The sequence below is a fragment of the Manacus candei genome, unplaced genomic scaffold (genome assembly GCF_025592945.1).
Source record: "Manacus candei isolate 608988 ecotype Guabito, Panama unplaced genomic scaffold, ASM2559294v1 h1tg000008l, whole genome shotgun sequence".
NCBI lineage: Eukaryota > Metazoa > Chordata > Aves > Passeriformes > Pipridae > Manacus > Manacus candei.
In genome coordinates this window covers 8,980,076-8,995,568 of record NW_026138056.1, presented here as the reverse complement: position 1 = coordinate 8,995,568, position 15,493 = coordinate 8,980,076, and the positions used below count along the sequence as shown (strand labels likewise).

Genomic DNA, 15,493 nt, shown 5'->3' with positions numbered 1-15,493 from the left:
TGGCACAGGATCTAGTTAGAGGCCTGTCACTAGTGGTGTCCCCCAAGGCTCAATACTGGGACCAATTTTGACTTAATCATCAGTGACTTGCCTGAGGGCATGGAGTGCCCACTCAGTGAGTTTGCTGATGGTACAAAACAGGGAGAAGTGGCCAATACCCCAGAGTGCTGTGCAGCCCTTTGGAGGGACCTTGACAGGTTGGAGAGATGGGCAGAGAATCTTCTGAAATTCTACAAAGGCAACTGCAGGCTCCTGCATCTGGGGAAGAAGAACCACAGGCACCAGTACAGGCTGGGGTCTGACCTCCTGGAAATCAGCTCTGTGGAGAAGGACCTGGGGATCCCGGTAGACAAGCTGTCCATGATCCAGCAGTGTGGACCTTGTGGCCAAGGTCAACAGAATCCTGGGGTGCATTAGGAATAGCATTGCCAGTAGGTTAAGGGAGGTGATCCTGCCCCTCTGCTCAGCGCTGGTGAGGCCATATCTGGAGTGCTGTGTCCAGTTCTGGGATCCTTGGTACAAAAAGGACGTGGAGCTTCTGGAGCAGGTCCAGCACAGGGCTACAAAGACGGTCAGTGGACTGGAGCATCTCTCTTACAAGGAAAGGCTGAGGGAGCTGGCCCTGTTCAGTCTTGAAGAGAGCTGACTGAGAGGGGACCTTATCAATGTATGGAAATATCTGAAGCGAGCGTGTCCAGAAGATGGAGCCAGGCTCTTCTCAGTGGTGCCAAGAAATAGGACAAGAGGCAACAGGTAGAAACTTATTCACAGGAATGTCCACCTGAATGTGAGGAAGAACTTCTTTACTGTGTGGATGACCAAGCATTGGACCAGGCTGCCCAGAGAGGTTGTGGAGTCTCCCTCACTGAGGTATTCCAGAACTGTCTGGATGGAATCCTGTGCCTTGTGCTCTGGGATGATCCAGATTGAGCAGGGAGGTTGGACCAGATGACCCACTGTGATCCCTTCCGACCTCACCGATTCTGTGAAACAACGTTGGGATCTGGATTTAGTTTAAGGCACAAGAAGCAGGACTTCACGCCTCCGGGCTGAAGCCAAACTGCCGCGCTCACAGCAAGATCCAGCCTCTCCCCTGCACGGCTGCCTCCCGGGGCGCGGCGGGGACGTGCCCGCCCGGTGACAGGAGGGTTCCGGGGCCCCGTCAGCGCCGCCGCCCGCCCCGCGCGCCGGGTCGGCCGCGGCACGCGGTCCCAGCGTCCGGCCCGCCTGCGCCTCCCGCGGCCGCGCCGGGCGGGGCAGCGCCGACCCCTCCCCGCTCCCGCCCCGCCCGGCGGCGGCAACGGAAGTGGCGCGAGGCAGAGGGCACCAAATCGTTCCGAGGTCGCGGCGCCAAAGCGGCGCTTTCGGTTCCAGGCCCCTCCCTCCTGTCTGGCCCCACCCCGAACCGCGGGCAGCGCCGCCACCGCCACCGTCCCTCCGTTTCCCTCCCCTTCCGGGCCTCCGCAGCGACTCCTGCCCGGGCCTCCCGCCTGGCTCCGCCTCCTCCTTCCCCGGCCGGGTTGCGCTGCGCCAGGGGGGGGCGCTCGCGGGCGCGGCAGTGAGAGCCGCTGGCGCCGCCATCGCAGCGGGACGGTTTCCGTCCGCTCGGCTCCCCAACATGGCAGCGGCAGCGGGAGGCGGCCGCTCACCGCGCAGGCCGGCGCTGCTGACCCCTCGCGGCAACGGGGACCGCACCGTGTTCCTCTTCGACCGGCGCCGGGAGCAGGCAGACCCGGACGAGAAAGTGCTCAGCTACGGCAAGGACAACTACCGCGCCTTCCGCAGCGCCGTGTGCCAGGTACGCGGCGGGGCGGGCGATGGCGGGCACGGCGGCGTCGAGGCTCCCGGCGGCGCGGGGACCGTGCGGCGGCCGGGGGCGTCGCAGCCTCCGCCGCTTGCCGGGGGGCCGCCGCGCCCTCCGCCTCACCGCCAACTTTGTTGCCGGCACAGGTGGGCGGGCGTGGGGGAGAGCCCGCGGCTGCCCCCTCGGTGTCCCCTCTCCCGCAGGGAGCGGGACGGCGGTACGGGGCGGCGGCGGGAGGCGCGGGGAGCAGCCCCTGGCGGCGGGCGAGAAAGCCGCGGGAAAGCGGCGGGCGGGCCCCGAGCGCCCCCGCGCGGCAGCGGCGGCGGCGGGCGCGGTGCTGCGCCTCGGAGGGTGCTGCCGGGAGGGACGGTGTTCCTCGGCCCCTGCTGGGACTCGGTGATCTCAGAGGTCTTTTCCGACCTACTTGAGTCTGCGGTTCTGTTTGTGCTGTCCAAGGTGTTGGCGGTAAACGCCGATCGTTTCCCATCCATAGCGCAGTGACTGTCTCTCCGAAGCCCCCAGCGGTGACTGCCATTTAAATACTTTGTCTGGCTGGTCCATTGCTTTGTCGCCTGTCCTTTCAGTTTTCTTTCCCTTCATTTCGCGAAACGAAACGAAACTTATTCACTTTTCAGATCTCTTGGAGGTGGAGATTCCTTTCTGCCTACGGGCTGTTTGCTGTAGTTTGTTGGTGATACCAGTGGGCATCGCCCATCTTCTGTAATGGTTTCGTTTTTTTAGGGAGTAATAAATGTCATAGACCTGTTAGCTGCCTGCATGTTTTGTCTTGTGAAATCCACGGGAAAATAAGCTGTAGATTGCAATAATTTAGCCTGATAAAACGTTTATTTTAGTTTCTTTATCCAGTGTAATTTGCACTTCGTTCTTTAGGGTATAAATTATATAGTTCATATATAGATAGGATATAATAAATCTTTATTTTATATTTAAATAAATAGAATATTTTTCTATAATATTATACAAGTATAACTTTTATGTAATACTTCTACCTGTAATGCATATAATTAGTTTCATGTATAGTAATATAACATACAATGTATATAATGACAAGAATATGTAAATAGAATGTATATATTATAACATTAACATATTTATTAAATAATGTAAATAAATAAATATAATGAATGAACAAATAATATAGTGTTTAATGTAACAGTTTCCTACTGCAGTGGAAACTTTGGGTTATCAATGTCAGCGGGAATAGCTGTCACATATAATTACCTGCTCCTTGCGTAGTTCATCTATTTCAGTGTCAAAAATGGCATATCCATATTCTGATAGAGACACTGAATCTGTACTGCTATTTAAGATGGAGTCACCTTCCCTGGAAGTGTTCAGAAAACATGTAGACGTGGCTTTTTGCGGTATAGTTTAGTAAGTGTGATTTTATTTGTTCAAGGTTGGACTTGATGATCATGGAGGTCTTTTCCAACCTTTATGATTCTATACGCAGAAGTCACGTGGCTATGGAGTGTTACCACATTCCTTGGTCTGATCAACACCACTAAAGTTCAGAAGACTGGAAGAAAAAACTAGTGAAACGGAATAAAGAAATTAGTACACTTCATGCAGTGTAACATTCTGAGAAGTTAGACAGTAGGGGTGGGTTCATGGGCTTCTAAAGGTTTGTATCTCCTATGAGAAATTATGAGTAGTACATTATTTTCTCCAAGACTTTTCTTAATGGATCCCATCACAACTCTACATAGCAGATGAATTGCAAGACTACTTCAGAATAATATTTTCAGTAGTCAAGGCAAATATGTGGATGATTAACCCATGTTTTTTCTTTTCTTTTGTAATTAATTGATTGACTGAGTTTAACACTAATTTGCAATTTGTTATATACAACAGAGTGTTTTCATGATTTTTATATATATGCTGTGCACTCAAGTGACTTGTGTTTCCATGCATCTTCACGGTGTCCAGTAGTTCACAGAGCTTTTGGGATATTTGCAGTCTTATACAGAAATAAGCCATCATCACCAGCTGTGACAAATCTTGGGTACAAACAGCTTCAGGGGTTTGTTGTCTGAAAAGTGTATTGACATTGTGAAGGCAATAATTTGCCATTGGGCAGACTGCTCCGATGTGCAGCATAGCATTCGAAAAGTCTGGTGCTGCAAAGCCGACCGTGGTGCGTTTGAATTTGATGCCTATGAAAGTAAAATTTTTTGAAGTATAGTTTTTTGCAGTGTTAACACCAAAATAGCTGTCAACAGTCCTGTGGCTGTTTTGGGTAATAGAATCTGTGCTCTTATGAAGTTATGCACCAAAATCCTCAAATGATCATTCACTTGGAGAAAAGACTTCTCCAATAATGTGTTGACTGTGTGTAAGTGCAGTCAGAGATGGGTCTGTTACTGCTCGCTTCAGTGTGGTGAGTCTCTGCACCTTGGAGCTTTCATCATCTGACTCTGAAAGGATGCTGAGACAAGTGGTTTGACATGACCAGTAAATGCTGGTACAGTGAAAAGTGGACAGACAGAGGTCTGAGAAGTTTGATATCTGATGTCTCCCACATCAACAGTGTACAGGTTCTCCTTAGACTTCTGGAAGAACATTCTGGCATCTCAGTGCCCCTGGGAGCTTTGTGCATTGTATGTGTTTCTTGGAGTGTTTTACTCCTAAGTTCCCCAATTTGAAAGTTGCAATTAACTACTTTCATGAAAAAGGTGATGGATAAATGGGTTCACCTGACTGGGACAGACTTTCCTCACTTCATGGTGCTGAAAATGTGTCAGAGAAGTGATGAAAGTTCAGGAAGAAAGATTCTTTTGTTAAGCAAATTCTCAGTTGATTCAGACTAAGATGAAGTGGATTGTTATATTCATCCTTCTCCAGTTAAAGCTGTTAGAGATGATCTGACTGCTTGATAAGGAAAATGCCACATATGTAACAGTGTTGTTCTCACATCTACCATATCTGGTGCCTCAACCTCAACACAGGCTCAGCTTTAAATTGACTTTCATTGGAAGTTTGTCATACAACTGAGTGATGCTGCTGTACCAACAAAGGTGCATAGATGTTTTCCAGTCTGCTAGTCTGGGCTATGGGGCTGGTCATGTCTGACAAGGATGCTGGAAATATTAAGCTGTTGGAACTCATCATCATCATCATCATCATCATGGCTAGGCTTTGCAAACTATTTCTGCTGTGAATATCTTCCTGTGGAATAAGAGAATTCCTATGGATATAACTGGATATGTAGGAGTCAAAGGAGAGGGTAAATCCTGAAAAAAAATGTGAAATTAAACCTTACTGCAGTATGTGATGAAGGCATGATCTTGGCCTTCTGCTTCTGAGACTTATTGTTTTTGCATAATGCAGAAAGAAGATATTTTCCTGTTTGTGTAGAAAAGAGCTGATTCTGCCATTTGAGAGGTCGGTTTAGGAACTGATGAATGTCCTTGCTGTCTGTTGTTGTATAAAATACTTCTCCATTATTACTGAAATATTCTTTATTAATTTTTGAAACTTTTGGGGTATATTTGAAGCAAATATTTTTTTACCGTCCCCTGACAACAAATTAATGTGTGGCAGTGTTGTTGGATGTGGCTTTATATACTGATAAATTAGCTTTTCATTCTCAGTGTTGGGGGAATATTTAGAAAAAAAATCTTATAAAAGAAGCTGAAGCATATATAGTCTTTATTCTCCATCCTTACAAGGTCAATCCTTAAGCAGAAATCTCCTAATTAAAAGTGATGTTAACCTGATTATTCCATTTGAGCTCTGTTGAGCGTATATGAAGCAGTCATATAATTTCAGTGTGCAGAACCATGAAGTTTTAAGGTGAATAAGTGAATTAAATACCGTGTTTTGTCTCTTCTTGGCAATACCATTCCTTGTGCACCTTCCTGTTGTCTTCTGTTAAGTCAATGCCCTACTGCTTGTCTTGATATTTAGAATATAATTCAAAATAAGTATTGGCGATGAGTAGAATGGAGCTAAACTGTTGACAACTAATCTTAGATCCCTTGCTCACGTTGTCCAGGTACACAGTGAAGCTGGAACACTTCATTTTGTTGCTGAGCTGGCAGGAATCCTTCCAAGCACTTAGACACAGAAAGGTGTCTGTGCTGAAAACTGCACAAAAGTTTTGCTGTATGTGAAGGGTTTTTTGAGAGTCTTTGAGGTGAAGTACCAGTCTGAAGAGAGTTAAATGTACTAAGATTAGTGTTACTACTTAAATAGGAGCTGAATACATCTGTAGACGCTTCTTTAATTCTCTTGAAAGTTTTCATCATTGCTGTGACCTCCTTGTGTGAAAAAATTATAGGTCTGTAATCTGTATTGAAAGTAAATATCTGTAATTGAAGTAAATACTCAAAAATCAGGTATCACAGTAAAACAATTTTTTTTTGCTTTTAATCTTTTGTCACATCTTATGTTGAGCTTCCCATTATATCCTAACCAACATCGTCATCATCATCATGATATCCTAACCAGTCTACTTATTATTTAAATAGATTTTTTTTTGCCAGTCCACACAAATAAATTTCAGTGTCTCAATAAGCTGAGGCAAAAAAGGATATTCATTAAGATGCAGTAGGGACAATAAGCATAGGTGTAGTAGAAACTTGAGAAATAAGTGTACATTTTTGGTGAATATTTGCTTACCAATGCCTAATAAATAATGTATAATTAAATTATCTGGAATTAAAGGAAAAATATTAGCAACTTCTGCAAAATTTGTATCACCAAAGAGTAACTGTTAGATGTATTTAGAGGTATTTAGATTACTGACTAAAACATCATTCTGATAAACACTCAGTAGAAGTACTTCCATTCCTAACGATGAAATCAGTCCATCTTAAAATAATTATATTTTTGTATTATAAAACCTATATTTGTTTACTCAATTTTAGTGATTCTGTATAACCAGAAATTAAAAATAGATACATTTTAAATGTACTGTGCATACACAAAGCAAATTTTTCCTTGATTTTTAAAGAAACTGTTGCGGGTACTATAAGATATATATAAGATGCAGCAACATTGTAAGTTTTTTCCAAAACTATCACATTGTATTTCAGACTTCACTGAAATTCTTGTGTATAGCATCTCTGCGGAGGTTTTGGTGGGAAGAAGGATACAGTTTGCATACCTTGGTACACTTAGATACTGCTTTATGGTGTGGTGATTGATTTGGAAAGCTGCGTGGCCTTTAAGTTCTTGGTCAAATTTGAGTGTTGGCAGTACAGTCAGATGCAGAATATCTGCACTCTTGAGGATTAGTTACCCAAGTGAAGCTTTTAGATGCGACTGAGTACTTTTTGCTTTTGAAGAGCAAAATTCTGAATTCTTTAACAAGTGGTGCCATACAAAGTATTTTGGTGGTGGAAGCTTACACTGACTTGATGTCAAAATTTTGGCTGATAGCTACACTCATGAACATTTCTGATTGTGCTTTTAGACACAACAGTTTGTGAAGGTCTCATGGAAGTTACTATGGTTGTCTATACTTATTCTAAGTCTAGTAATGACAGCACAGCTCTTTGCAGACATTCTGGGGTCCCAGGCTTCTTTCTACTAGTTATATGTTGCAAATCTTGAAAAGATGTCTGAGTTAACAACTGTTCTGGACAAAATTTTATAGATATATGCTTGCGGCTTCTGTAACTGTCTTTTGTCATGCAATTTCCCTCTCTTCTTTTTCTCTCTGGTTTTCAAAAAAAAATATGGTAAAGCTTTAAGATACCTCATAAAATTTTATTACTGGATCTATTACATAGCAATGTTCTAAGTGTTTCTTTTGAACCATCTTTCACTTCTTAACATCTTTCATTGATTACTTTTTGTAAATATTTAGAAGCATATCAATGGAGCTTCTTATAGTAGTGAAACTTTTAAGTAGGACAGAGGACAAGGCCCCTCAAGTTCTGCAAATGCTGTAATTTGATCTTTAGATGGAGATTGCTCTCTCAATAAAGGATGGTTGAAAAATATTATAGAACATTAGTGTTCACTGCTAGTTTTTGTCTGTAGGTTATCTCTAGTGACCATCTGCCCAGAAGATACTGCCTTTTGTGTGTTCTTCTATTTCTGTAACACGCAACTTTTTGTTTTGAGCTCCATGAAATGCTTAGAAATAATTTCTGCCTTTTTTTTTTTTTCAACTGCTTTTTTAGAGACTTTTGGATCCCCTTTTTGTTGGTGTCCAAAGATGTTATATATTAAGTTTGTGTTCGGATATTCAGGAAAATCAATCGTGTTATGATTAGAGATGATTGTTATCATACTTGCCTTGCTACTATGAGTGCTTAGCCCCAGATCCTTGATAACAGATTCTCAGCAGTGTCTAATTGACCTAAGAGTGGACTGGAAAAGTTTATTTGATTAGCATTCTTAAGAGTTCAGTACAGTTGTTCCAACTGACTCCCAGCAAGGTCTTTGTCTCCACTTAATCTTTTTATATCTTAGTTTTTGTATTTGTAATTTGAATAATTTTGTATTTATTAATTACCTTAGTATATCTGGTTGTATGAATAATTGAGAGACGATACAAATATCTCAGTGTCCATAAGCATTACTGAAAGACAGTTCTTGCTTTGAAAGTCTGTGATTTGAGAGTGAAATCGTTTTCTGTAAATGCGTACTACCATTTCATCCCTTTGTTGCTATATAAAATCTCTCAATTTGGACTGGTAACTCTTTTTGATGTGGCATAAAGTGGGATAGCTAACTGATAAATGTGTGTTGTTCAGATGGCAACCTGGCAAATAGTGTGGGATATTTAGTTAATCCCATGCAAAGTTACATAAGGCTACAGGCCTCTCAGAGTTTGAATTGGCTTCATTTTTCCAGATTCCAGAACAAGTTTCTGCAAAGGAGCTGCTTGATCAATGTGAAATACTGAAAAAGCTGTATTGTTTTTTTGTAATGTTGGGTAGCTAAGTAAGTGTCTACGAAGGGCGGCATTGAAAATGACATTGCGAGATTTCTTTACATTTAACTGATACAATTCAGGTCCCCTTTAGGAGTTTTGTGTTGGCAGTACAGTTCTCTTAGCCAGAAAAATACTTCTGGGCTAGATGCCTCTTGGAGGAAGATAACTGTGACTGTTAAGTTTCTGTTATCCTTTGGCTACATCATCAAGCTCTGGGATCAGTTCTTCACATCATTCTTATGCATCTGCCTGCTTAGGTCGGTTACTGTAGAAGGAAACAGCATTTTAAGGGTGCAGAAGTTGCTTATTGTAGGAAAACTTTGTTTTGGAAAAGTTTGGATTGCGAGGGGTTAAATGTCTTCTATAAAGATACTGTAGTTTTGATTTCACTGTTTGACTTCTGTCTTAATGGAGTGTTCCATTCCTTCAGTTTGAAAAGTCACCACCAGAAATTATTATTCTATGGTAATAGACTGTAGGACCAGAAGAAGCAGACCAATGATTCTGTGTTTACAGCATGTTATTTCTCCTTCACTTACCACTGCAAGCCTATTCATGTGCCTGCAAACTGTGGCGATACACACAAAGCTAAATATTTGCTTGTTGAACACCTTTTCCAAGGCAGATAGTAACTCTAGAGGTGAAATCTCTGTTAACTTCATGTTAAGTGTTTTAGTTGGCTTAGTAGCCAGGTAAGCCTTGCTGTGCAGGTGCAAATAAAGTAGCAAGAAAAGTTGGTTTTGTGCTTATGTACTAATATGTGGAAGAGAAAAGAAATGGAGGTCTATTTGAAGGAGGTTTTGCTGCTGAGGAGTTACCTGTGATTTGTGGGCTTGTGTTTTGTTTTGAGTTTGGTTTTCTTTTTAGTTTGTAAAGAAAACCTGTGACTGAAGCAAGTACATAAATTGAACCTTGCTTCTTGATTCAGATTAAAGGGTTAGAGAGATCACAGTTCACTCACACTTTCATGTATCTTACCTGTAAATTGTTCTGCTGAGGGCTTGTTGGGCATGGGGCATTCATGTGGCTGTCTCAAACTTTTTTAGCAGTATACTAATCTCATGTCATAAATAGCTACCAACAAATTGAGAGCTATTAGCTTTATTTATTTAGCATGAAGCATAGATGACACTCCAGACTGAACCTCCAAGCTTATAAAGAGTGCATTTCTTTTGTTTGTACAAAGACAGCTTTTTTTCCTTAGGTACCATTCCATGGGTGTAAGGACTGGTATCCTGCCATGTGTAAAACAGGCTTGACTCAGGGATTTTTTTTTCTTAATTTGACTTACTGCCAATTAACACAATTTTTTGCTTATTGATTGAGGGGGCAATTAAACACTTAGGTAAATGCTCTTCCTTTTTCTTCTCCAAGCTCATCTTCTGTCATAAACTTTTTTTTCCCCCCTTCCTAGTCTAAGCTACCCTTGTTTTCCCAATACACAATGCTTGGTCAATCCTAATTCCTTTGGTGATGCAACAGGTGATGTGAGAGGTCAGGACCATTTACAGGGCTTTATTCTGCTTCTTCTCCTCCTCCATGCTTTTTACTGGGGTTTTTTTCCACTATGGAAGGTTGTCCATAGGCCACAGCCTTGTGAGAGTAGGAAGACAGAGAAGGGAAATTGCCTGCCCTGACATGGGTCCTCCATGGGCCTCACTGCCTTCGGGGCCATCCCTGCTCTGGTGTGGAGAACATGGAGGTCTCGAGCAATGTGTCCTCTGCATCTCCTCTATTCTTTCTCATTTGTCTCTTCTGTTTCTACCCCGATAAGTTTGAGCAGGAGCATCATGTGCCCTTCTGGTTGAAATTTGGATGTGTAGTTTGAGAGCCATCTCGCACTGGTCACCCCTACAGCTCTCTGGCGTCAAAGCCCTGCAGCGTACTCTGTGTGGTTTAGCAACCAGTTTGGCTTTTAGTCAACAGCTATGGTTGTTTTCCCAGAATATTCAAATTTTGGTTCATTGATATAATTATACTTTTTAGGTTTTAGTTGGCCTTCTTCCTCTTCTGCATGCGCATAGCTGTTAATCTTTGTAACATTTTAACTCTTGCGTTTGCATGTAGTGATCATACCTAGCCAATAGCTTAGGGATCCCTGCCTTTTCACACATCTACCTCTCCTAGCTTGGGGATTAATTTGAAGGTTGTCTCTTTTTTCCTTGAAGTCTTTTCTTTTCTATCCAAACAGATAAAATCTTTCTGCTTAGCTGTTTTAATGCAGTAACCTCCAAACATGCTTTCATCGTGAATGCAGAAGCATTTCTGAGTATAGTGATTGTATTGTGCTCTTCAAGATTTTGGTGACACGAAAAGCTAGCTTGTGGTCATGCATCTAGACAGTGATCATAGAATAACCAACATTAAGAATCTGAATGTACTGTTGTTATTTAGTGAATTTTATCAAGTTTTGTGCATTGACAGTGCTTATTTGGAAAAGGGCACAATGCTAGGCTGAAAAGGGCTCAGCAGGTAAACCGGAACTTCTTACGAAGTCAACAGAAGATATCATGTTGTCTCTTACGTGCACAAATCTTAGCGAGAAATGAAACATTTGCCCAAACGTTGTTTATCAGAATCAAATGAAACATCATCAACTGTGCAAGTAAATTACCCAATAGATTAATTCAGCAATGACCAGCTCATCTTCCTGGAGACCATATCCACATAATGGGACAGCTGTGCAACCATCTCACTGCTACATGGCATAGTGGGAAGGGACAGGGGCTGGGATAGCTAAGAGTGTAGGTCAGAGGGAAAGAAGAAATAGAAGTAGGTCTTATATAGAAGTGAAGCATTCAAACTGAGAAATCTTCTAAGTTGACCAAAGCTTACAAAGCAGATGGCCTCTTAAATTATGGCATGGACAAGAAAAACAGATTATCTGCAGTTAGAACTGCCAAACTCAGTCCATGAACCTGCCTACTAGCTTATCATGAAATGACAAGCATTTGGAGTGAGGTGGAAAGGGCCTGCTGCCAGTGGACACCCAAGAGCTGCTGAGCTCACCCAAGAAATAAAAGTGTAGCTCTGCCCGTGAGACTCGCCTATGGAATAGGGGAGAGGACCAGAAGGAGGCTGCCCCTGTTTGGGCAGCAGGCAGCTGTCTTGTGCAAGCACTACCCCTCCTAACTTCTTGCTGCCTTAAATGCTGCACTCTTCATAAGGTTTTGAGAGCAGAAGAGCTTTTGGGTGGTTGAGAAAATAGAAAAACTGTGATTACAGCCAGAGGGAAAGATGCTTATCTGTGCTTTCAATGTAAAACTCTACAGTTATTCTATATTAACCACTGACCTCTAATGGCACAGTAGAATGTTAGTTTTCTAGTATCCATATCCTTTGTTGCTTACTTTCCTTGCTCTGAGCAATTTAATATTTTTTCCTACGCAGATTTTTCATGTGGAAATTTGTGTAATGTGAGAGGTTGACTTCAAGTGATCTGAATGTAGAAGAGTTAAAAAGTGTAATTACTCCAGGTTCTTTAGTCTGAACATCAGTCTCTTTGTATCATCTCTGTTTCACTTGCACCAAGTGCTATGATAAATTTGACAATTTTGCTAATTTTGCTGATGGATAATAAATATATTTTTAACATGGTCACCATAGGGGAAAGAGTAACTGAAGTATGAAAAGCAGGCTTCTAAAGGAACCTCAAGCAGTGTTTTAAAAGTATTTTCATGAGTCAGAGTACTAGGGATGGAAAGAAAGAGGTATGGGAAATGATGAGGGCAAACTGCTGCAGAGAATGCCAGAGTTTCAGGGAAGAATATCTAAAAGTGCATAAAGCACCTGTCTGAGCTGTGACTGTAGGACTGAATGGGTTGATGGAGTTTAATGAGACTAGATCTGACTTTTTCTTGAGTTTCAAAGGCCCAGAAAGACAGGAGAAAATATAAATATTTAGTTTATTATTTTGAGAAAGAGATTAATGTTGAACATCAGGGTGCAAAAATAGGGGGAAATGCAGAGGCATTTAAATGCATGTAGAAAGCAGGATAAAAAGTCAAAGCTACAGTAACATATTCAAAATTTGGAGGCATCAAAGTGGCAAAGATTGTTTAGGTTCAGAAGAATAAACTTCAGTGTTTTAGCGGTAAAGAATTTTTCTAAAAGAAATCTATTATTTTTTAAAATGTATGATATAATTGAAGAACAAAGACTTTAATATGTATCCAATGTTAAGAAATACTAGGTTGGTTTAGTATCTCGAAACAGTGCAGTTAAATATGGGACACCCTCTAGGTCATAACTATTGCTGTTGTAGGTGCAGCCTGAAGTAGAACTGTTCATTCTTGTTCTTCAGCCCCCAAGGTGATTACCTGTAAGACATTTCCTCCTTCTGACAATTGCTATTGCTCACTAGAGCATATTTTAAGCAGGTGAAAAAACAAACAGCTCTAGTACAGACAGATTTGGCTAAGCTGAGAAGGCAAATGAAGTTAAGTTATAGATTTGAACTGTGTTCTAGGAGTTAGTACAGGAAAAGTATTTGATCACTTCTCAGTAGTTTGTGACAAAGTAAATAGACCACCTTTTTTATTATTTGTTTGTTTTAATTTCTCTGAATCTTTTTGGAGTACTTAGTTGTCATAACTGAATACTCTCCAATTTTTATAGGCATTTGGCATAGCTACTGATGAAAAGTTTGTTATCACCACAACAAATAGGAAGGAAATTACAGAAGACAACTTCAGTAAGTATCTTAGGTGGCAAAATAATTACAGCTATTTCTTATATTGATTGTCAAGATCGCGTGATGATTGTTAATGCTCTATGACACGAAATAATGCAATAGTGAACTGAAAGTACGAGTTCTGTAATGGTTTTCCAAGAATTGTTACAAAGGTGACTTTCACAAGCAAGTTTTTGACAACTACTTGCTAGTATGATGGACAGTTATGCTAAGTGATTTTTTTACTGTCCATTACAAATTCTGTGAATGATAGGGAAAAATGGCATGTGTGTAGCTATCACCTGAGAAAACCTGCATTATTAAACTTGGAAACGTGAAAAGATATTAAATTAAATGTTGTTGCTAAATGCTGAGCAGGCAATGCTTAAGATTAGAGATTACCTGAGGGTAAACCGGTACTGGTTTTGAGAGCAGAATTTGTAGTGCTTTTCAGTATAACCTTGTATTTCATTTTCATTGCAGGCGAACTTGTTCAAGATGGAGTCACTTTATATCTGCTGCAGTCAGTTGATCAAATGTTGCTTTTGGCAACCAAGGAACGAATTGACTTCCTGCCCCACTATGATACGCTTGTCAAAAGTGGCATGTACGAGTACTATGCCAGTGAAGGGCAAAATCCTTTGCGTAAGTAGCTGCCAAGATAATCGTGTTTAAATGGTGTTCATATGAATATAATGTGGTTATAACTAAGAGTTAAATTTAGTTTAACTTTTAACTTTTAGCTATAGCTGGTGAAAAAAAAGTCTTAACTGTAAAAAAAGCTATGTTCCTCATGCAAATTTTTCTTTTAAAAATGAATTAAAGTGACCATGTAATAATCCAGATTTATAAAAGTATCTCCTCAAATACTTCTTAAAGAAGTCTGAATATTTTAGAAGTAAAATAACTGTAGCCTGAATAATCTTGTGGATGTCATCCAGACAGGGAGCATTTGTGTTATCAGGTTTTTGTCTCCTATACTAAACAAAAGAAACCTTGTGTTTGAATTTGGTGAACAGTTTTTCTATGACCTACAGTAGAATTTTGTGTGCCCTCCCATCGGGGTTTCTACAGGGCTTAACTTACCAACAAGAGCAAGTATTCATTTTAAAAGATGCTACTTTAATTAGTTTTTATCTAACTGGTGTATTAAATATGTAACCAGCATTTTGTATTGTTTTATTGAAAAAAATAATTTCTGTTTATGGCTTCTGTGAAAATTCTGTCTGTGACTGTGATTACTTTTTAAGTATGTACTTCTTAGGTACCGCAGGTTCAAAATTGTGCAGAAAAAAATGCAACTGTCAAGACTCAAGCATGATACCATTCCCACCGTGATTTCTGTTTTAAAACAATATTGACATCTATAAATAGCAAATATATTTTTAAGGACCAGTCTCCTTTTTCCCCTTTCCTCTTTCTGCGCTTCATTTGTTCCCTGCTGCAATGAAGACGCTGTTTTGGTTCGGGTTTGGGGGTACTGTGCTCAAAGTGCACTGATAGTTTGATCAATGATGTGTGTATCCCTGTGCACAGGAATCGCTATATTAGACCACCCAAAGCATTCTGTTGAGATCTGTGCTTTGTTCTTGCCAGCAACCATTAGTGGACCTGTTGCTCACCAGCACAGAGGAACCTACTGGAAGGGTCTAGATGGGTAGTAGCCTGATCTGTACTGATCACACCCTGGTGGAATTCATGATCTCAATGAATATAGGCTAGGTGAAAAGTATAGTCAAGACTCTAAACCTTAGGAAAGCGAACTTTCAATTGCTTAAGGGCGGGGGGGATGGGACACGCTGGGAAACAGCCCTTGGGGATAAAGGAGTAGAAGAGAGAGAGCAGCTATTTAAAGACTTTTTTTCTCTTTGAGCACAGGAACTGTTGATTTTCATGTGCAAGAAATCAGGCAAGGAAGACTGGTATGTCTGAGTAAAGACCTCCTGGTCAAACACAAGAGGGAAATGCATAGACAGTGGAAGCAGAGACATGAATACTGGGAATAATACAGGGATACTGCCTGGGAATGTAGGGATGGGATCAGAAAAGCTAAGGCACAGGTAGAGCTAAATTTGACAAGGAATGTGAAAAGAATGATAAGGAT

At 41.3% G+C, this 15,493-nt stretch overlaps 1 protein-coding gene across 1 annotated transcript in view; it reads left to right on the top strand.

Annotated features, from left to right (window-relative positions):
• Nucleotides 1-1,389: 1,389 nt before the first annotated feature.
• SMCHD1 (structural maintenance of chromosomes flexible hinge domain containing 1) overlaps nt 1,390-15,493 on the top strand; it is a 74,303-nt gene continuing 60,199 nt past the window's right edge. The window contains exons 1-3 of the mRNA XM_051774659.1: nt 1,390-1,798; nt 13,335-13,410; nt 13,873-14,034. Of these exons, the coding sequence (XP_051630619.1) occupies nt 1,619-1,798; nt 13,335-13,410; nt 13,873-14,034 (418 nt within the window). The 5' untranslated portion in view covers nt 1,390-1,618. The remainder of the gene's footprint in view (nt 1,799-13,334; nt 13,411-13,872; nt 14,035-15,493) is intronic.